The sequence below is a fragment of the Zingiber officinale genome, chromosome 9A (assembly GCF_018446385.1).
Source record: "Zingiber officinale cultivar Zhangliang chromosome 9A, Zo_v1.1, whole genome shotgun sequence".
Taxonomy (NCBI): domain Eukaryota; kingdom Viridiplantae; phylum Streptophyta; class Magnoliopsida; order Zingiberales; family Zingiberaceae; genus Zingiber; species Zingiber officinale.
Window position 1 is genome coordinate 12,372,683 of NC_056002.1, and position 7,257 is coordinate 12,379,939.

A 7,257-nucleotide genomic window follows, 5' to 3' on the forward strand; every position below is an offset into this window, starting at 1 on the left:
TTCGAGCCAAACCAACCAGCAGTCGGTCAACCAGATGGATGCTAAATCAATACCCAATCTGGCCACAGTGACCTCGTCGCGATTTGACAGCCAATTCAGCTGTGATTTCGCACCTAACTCGGCCGCCTAGCCGTGATTATGCGGTTGCCTTTGCTGCGATTTTGTTGTTTTAGTCGAGACATGTTGCGTGATTTAGTCATTTGAAAAGTAAGATGTATGATTGGATATTTGAGAAACTTTAGCTGTGTGTGGTACAGTAGATTGTCACTGGGGAAAAAAAAGTAAAAAACTAATAACACACTGTTTGTAGTAAAACTATTATCATAGCTACGTAACAAGTCTAATTTAAACCCCATAACCTTTTAACAACACCTTATGCCTACGTAATAGAGTACGTAACCAGCCTCATTTAAGCCACTCGAGAGAATAAGCCGTGTGATGTAGCTAGGCTTGACCGGCCTGGTCATCGTCAATTCCCAAGTTTCCACAAACCCCACCGTGCACACAGGCCATGACTTTCCCAGTTCACACTTGGGTCTACTCTTCCAAATCTCTACCTTTCCCCCCAGCTTTTATAGTCTCCGACATTACATTGGAGGGGCAAACTCAACCAGATTGCAAGGATGAACTCCGTCGTGCTGCCGGGCTACCGCTTCTACCCCACCGAAGAAGAGTTGATCGATTTCTTCCTCCGAAACAAGCTTGAGAATCGGCGGCAAGACATGGAGGTGGCCGTCCCCGTCGTGGATATCTATAACTTCGATCCTTGGCAGCTCTCTCGTAAGCTTAATTTGAATTCTTAATCACCTTAGATTTTGGTTGTAAGACTTAATTTATGAGTTGTTTAAGTATTCAAATTTTTGGAGGGACAGAGATGTCTGGGGAAGCGTGCAGGGGGGACGAGGAGCAGTGGATCTTCTTCTGCCCGCGGCAGGAGCGGGAGGCGCAGGGCGGGCGGCCGACGCGCACGACGCCGTCGGGGTACTGGAAGGCCACCGGCTCGCCGAGCCTCGTGTTCTCGTCGGCGAACCGGGCGCTGGGCATGAAGAGGACCATGGTGTTCTACGAGGGCAGGGCGCCCACCGGCACCTCGACCAAGTGGAAAATGAACGAGTACCGAGCCCTCGACCAGTCCGTTTCCGCCGCCGCCGCCGGGCCACCGAGGGTAGTCGTTAACTCCCGCTCAATTTGATCAGTAAAGTAATGAATTCGACTGCGATGACGACCCAACTAATCGATTCGCTCCTCTGCTTCGCGCAGTTTCGCAGCGAATTCAGCGTGTGTCGGGTGTACACCAGGTCGGGCTGCATAAGAGCGTTCGACCGCCGTCCGACGCCGGCGCAAGGAGTTGAAGAGGCGGCGGCGCTGGTCACCCCCCAAAGGGCGTCTACGGCGTCCGTCGCGCACCACAGCTTTAACTCATCGAACGGCGCAGCAGGCGATGGCTTACAGCGCATTTTGGAGGGACAGCATCAGCATGGCGGCGCCGGCGCCGGCGACGATGACGAAGTGGACGACCCCTTCACGGCATGCATCCGGAGTGGGTCCGACTAAAGATGACAATAATTCTATCGATTATTTTCCATAATTATTTATTATTTATTATTTATTGACAAATCGTGAATAAATCAATGCACGAGAGTTGATTGGAGATTTGGATGGGGAATACAAGAGCAAGCATTAAGTTGGGTTCACCTTTGTGGCGTGCGTCTGCGGTTGACTAAGGAAAGTTGTTACAGGGGTTGCTGTCATTACAGCTCGACAAGGGATGATAATTGACTAATGTTTTAATGAATATATAATAATCTTCTTGTTGCGTGTGCCCCCCAAAGTGAGGCATCCAGTTAAGTTGGGTTGACCTTTTTTGTCGTTCGTGTACAGTTGACTGTCTGTGGAAAGTTGTTACAGGGGTTTGCTGTCATTACAGCCCAAGAAGGGATGAGAAGTGACTCATGTTTTAATGAATGTAAAAGGATACTAAGGATAGAAGATGATGGATGATACAATGTTAGATGGTACCAACCTCATCGTAATAGTACAACTTATCGGGTTGAAAAGCACCTATAAAAGATCGAAAATTTCGATCATAAGCTCTTTTTTTAATGTTAATGCATTTAATAATAAAATTTAATTTTCATCACTAATTTAACTTAATTGTGAATTAACAATCTCACACAATTATATATTTAAAAGATGAATTTCTATAAATACAACCCTTTTCCCATATACAGAAAGCAACAAATGGTGATTTCAAAAGGTATAGCTAGAAAAGTTACACAATTGAATCAGCAAGAATAAAAAAAAATGGTATATGATACAGTGTGGAAAGGAGGGACCACTAAAATCAGGAAGTCAAAAGTAAAAAAGATGTGATAGTCAAAAATTAAGAGGACGTGACAGTCAATAGTCAAGAGAAAGTGACTATCAATAGTCAAAAGAATATGACGATCAACAGTCAAAAAAAGATGAGAGTTAGACCATCTCACAACATCAGTTGTATAATTCTTGGTCGGACACAGTCAGGACAGGTCTCTAGATCAGAGACATAAGACGAAATTTGAACTAGTCCCTGGCCTGCCCCTAACTGATCGGATTTCCCCAGATCAGGCTTTATAGATGGTTTCGGTACTTTTACTAAGACAACTCTCGACCGCTTCTTTAGCGGTCAAATCGTGAAAGATGAGTCCCTCACCAGAGCCTCGGATAAAACCCAGTCGGTTCATCACGGCTCATCCTCTTCATTAAGGGCTCAATTCTAGTAGCACATCTGAGCGGTCATCCTGAGCTGTCTGTAGCTGAACCTGGGCGGGACGAAAAACACTAAACAATAATAATATCAAAGAATCGTAACATCCTGTCAGAGAATAACTGTCATACGCTAGGGAATATTCCAGTGGTCTGCCACTCCCTGAGAGTGAAACCTTCTTTCTACCAATAGGAGGCCGCCGTACATCCTCTCTCACCCGATATGCCCTGACATTCGACATTCTCTGACAACGTTCAGGCTCTAAAGGTATACAACGTCATATAAAAAGAGATGTCATCTTCCTTGGCTAGGTAAGCACACATTCACACTCGTCTTCAACAATTCTTTTTCCTTCCATCGTACACTACTTTTCCGGGAAAAAAGGATCTGACTTGAGCATGGAGGGCCTGCGCCAGGGACTTTTTCCCTGATTTCTAGTCTCTAACGCTCTATGTGCTTGTCTTAGTGTGTGAAGAGTCTAAGTACCACCAGTTCCCATACTACGGACCCTTGGGGTTCCACGTGGGGGTTCACTTTTCCGACGCGCATACATAGGGTGCGCCAAAGTCGCCTCTCCGTCAATACCAACATCATCTCTGCTGGCCTTCGTCTGACTCAGATTCTAGACATGATCAATTTGGCACCATCTGTGGGAATCTTCTCCACCTGTTCTGGAATGTGACGATGGAGGATACCAGTAAAATCAACGTAACCATGACAGCCAGAGAGTATGAATTGTTCAAGGAAGCCAATAGGCAAGCGACTTCCAAGAGACATATCGGCGCTTCACAACCACATAGGATACATGTAGTTTCAAAGTACCAGACCCACGCTTCAGATATGGGGTATAAGAGAAAATAGTCTGAGGATTTCCCTCGAGCTTTCTATCGTGACTTTGGCTTGGATTACTACAACAAGAATGAGCAGCACTAGGCCTCCATGGCCGAAAGTTCACCACCTAGAGACTCAAAAAAGGGGAAGGTCATCGTCATCCAGGAGGAGCCGAAGGAGGTGCCCAAGGAATTGCAAGTACCTTTCTCTCTAAGGGTGCTCGAGGAAAAGTTACCAAAGGGGTATACGCCCTCAGCTATTGGAGAGTATGATGGTAGTAAGGAACCAGAAGATCACCTTCGTAAATTTCGAAATGTTGCGCTGTTACACCAGTATAGTGACATCATTAAGTGTCGAGTGTTTTTAAACACTCTATCAGGCTTGGCACAAAAGTGGTTCGATGAATTACCTGTTGGATCCATCACTTGCTTTCAAGATTTCAAGAACGCCTTCTTGCACCACTTTGTTAATAGCAAGAAGTATCAAAAGACTAATCATTGCTTATTTGCTCTCAAGCAGGGACTTGCAGAGCCCTTAAGGGCCTACATAAAAACGCTTCAACCATGTAGCATAGGACGTCCCGTCCGCTACCTCTGATATCTTGATGAGTGTCTTCTCTCATGGTCTAGTGGAAGGGGAGTTCTTCCAAGCCCTTATTCAAAAATTTTGATGAAATGCTTAGAAAAGTAGCAAGCTACATTAATGTAGAGGATGCCCAAGCAGCTCAGAGGAAAGAAGCCAAAACGCCTGATCCTAACAACAAGGCGAAGAGAAGGCCACCCCAACCTCCCACTAGACCCTTTCCCCGCTCCAAGGATGCTCGACCGAGTTTTCCGCCAGATTAGGAATCCAGGGTGGTGCAATGAGTTGAAGCTGTCCAAGCTCCTAAACTCGGTCAATGAGGACCTCGTTATTGCACCTACCACATGTCCCACACCCATTACATAGGATATTGCGTCCAGTTCACCCAAGATTCTCGGCGGGCAACCAAACTTGGCCTATCTCCACTCGAGATCATGCCAAAACTCCAGAAGCTACTTGACAATCCACCTACTGTCGCAGGACAATCAAGCAAACCCATGCCCAAGAGCAGAGGTCAGGGAAGTCAGCAAGCAGGCCAGGGCAAGGAGTCGATGGAATCCCCTGATGAAGAGAATAAAGAAAATATCATCATCCGGGAGATCGGCATGATCTTCGGAGGACCCACGGATGGAGATTCCTCCAGAGCCCGAAAGTCCCATGAATGCCGCTTAGAGATACATACAGTAGGTTGTGTTGGATCCCCAAGGTTATTTTTGGTGTGATCAACCAAGTTAGGTTAGGTCCTGCTATGTTTTCATCCCTGTGTCTAAGTGTGCAAGAGCTTAGGAGCACAGGAAGTAGAGCGGAAGATGCAACTAGCGAGAAGGACTGCATGGGAGAGAGCCGACGGGCTCAGTGCGTCTGAGGGATGAGGTGCTGTGGAAGAGTACACCGGTGGACAAGAAGGACGCGCGTAGCGGTCAGAGGGATGAGAAGCCGGGGAGGAAGGCTACTTGAGGAGAAGGCTGAAATAGGGTTCAGGTGAGCCTTATTTCGATTGGCCAAAATCACCCAAGTGGAAGAACGAGACGAAGAGGAAAGAAGCTGAAGCCTTCTGCTAGAAGGTGCCTTCACTGTGCATGGAAAGCGCCTTCGACAAAACAATTTGGTCGTTTGCGGAAAGGATAAAGTTTTATCCTTTGGTCTCGCTGGAGGCGCCTTCCAGCCCTATGGAAGGCACCTTCAGTCTGCGGATAAGTTTTTCCAGGGCTATTAAAAGACCCTTGAACCTAGGAAAAATGTAACAACTTGAGTATTAATTTCCTAGCAATAGTCTGAGCTGTTATTATGTGTAAGAGGCTTCTTCGCCTTCATCAAAGGAGATTCTTAGTGAGCTTTCATCTACCTTGGATTAACAACCATCCTGGTTGTAATCAAGTAAATTCTGAGTCTCTTTCTTTTAGTTTCGTATTTGTTTATTTTTATGATATTGCTGCTAATTTAAGTTGAAAGTCGAGAAAGATGTTTTATTTTTCTATTTCAGGCAACTCAACCCTCTCTAGTCGGCCTACCTGGATCAACAAGTGGTATCAGAGCCTAATAGCTTTAAGAGGACTAACCGTCGAACGAAGCACATGAGATGGCCAGACCGAGCATCTACCCACCAAAGTTCGAGGGGGAGTTTACGAGCTGGAAAAAGAGAATAGAGGTATTTTTCAAAACAGACTTCGATTTATTATTAATAATGGAATTTGGTTTTGAAGCACCCAAGGGCAAGGAAAAGTTTCAATGGATGAAGAAGGAACAAGTCGATTTCATGGCAAACGGTAAAGCAGAATTTCATCTGCTGAGCGTTTTACCATCACAAGAAGTCAACCGGATTAGAGCCTACGAGTCCGCAAAAGAACTCTGGGAGAAATCCTAGAACTACATGAAGGAATCTCGGAGGTGAAACTTGCGAGATGGGACTTACTTTGCAACCAGCTCACCAACCTTTGATTTGAAGAAGACAAAACCATTGCACACCTTCACTTGAGGATTAAGGAGCTCATCACCAGACTTTCGAATCTCGGAGAAAAGGTAAGCAACCAAGATTAGCTATGATACGATCTTAATGTATTCCCTAGAAATACGAAATGGGCATCATTAGTAGATGCCTACTATATCTCTAAGGATTTAAAATATATCACCTTAGAAGAGTTATTTTCAACTTTTGAAGTCTATGAATCGAGATGTACAGATATGAACAAGGAGCTGAAGCACAACATTACCATTAAGGCAAAGATGGACAATCAAGATTTAGAGTCCTCTCTCGACAACAATGAAACAGTAATGATGGTAAGATGATTTAAAAAATTACTTAAATCCATAAAATCTAACCATCCACAGGGTAAAAAGAGAAGAACAATCAGATGCTACCACTGCAATGAAGAAGGGAACGTTAAAGACAACTGTTCTAAGTTAAGATTAACGAGAAGGACAAAGGCAAGGACAAGAAGTCCGTCCAAAAGAAGAAATACAAGACTCTAAAGGCGGCGTGAGACGAAATGTCGTCCAAATCAGAGGTCGAAGCTTTCTCCGGACTTGTATTTTTGTCAAGTCATTAAGAAGAAGAACACGAAGCAAGCTCGTCCGAAATGAGCATCGATGAAAGGGGAGAGTCAATAGAAGAAAGCAACAGTTCAAGGGGAGTTACGGACAACGAGATCGACAAGGTAAGTCAGGTATGATCTCTTCCACCTGATAAGTTATTTAAATTTGTTAAATTATTAACTAGACACTGTTGCAAACTTGAAAAAGAAAATAAGGAATTAAAAATAATTTTAGTCAAATCTTGTCTGTTAGAAAATTTTAAAAAATTAAAAATTAAAAATGATAAATTGAGGAAACAAGTAGAAAACTTAGAAAATCATACATGTTTAACTGCTCAAGCTTAAAATTTTAAAAGACTAAGCTGGTATCTTAGATTTTACAGGAGTCAAATTAGAAAAATTCTCAAAAGTTATGTGCCCTCAAAATTCTTAATTAATCATATAGGAAGGAATCCATACTGAGTTCCAAAAACTTGTATAAATTAAAGTAAAATTGGACTTAAGGCTTTTAGAAAAGTTATATGTTTAAATTCTTTAAGAGAGTTTATCTAGAAGTGGTTGATGATC

The 7,257-nt window shown here is 43.9% G+C and overlaps 1 protein-coding gene across 1 annotated transcript; it reads left to right on the top strand.

Moving 5' to 3' along the window:
- Positions 1 to 569: 569 nt before the first annotated feature.
- On the top strand, positions 570 to 1,800 carry LOC122021363 (NAC domain-containing protein 90-like). Its single transcript, XM_042579483.1, has 3 exons — positions 570 to 780; positions 873 to 1,165; positions 1,261 to 1,800. The coding sequence occupies exons 1-3, from the start codon at positions 624 to 626 to the stop codon at positions 1,552 to 1,554; spliced, it is 744 nt and encodes a 247-aa protein (XP_042435417.1). The 5' UTR covers positions 570 to 623; the 3' UTR covers positions 1,555 to 1,800.
- Positions 1,801 to 7,257: the final 5,457 nt, after the last annotated feature.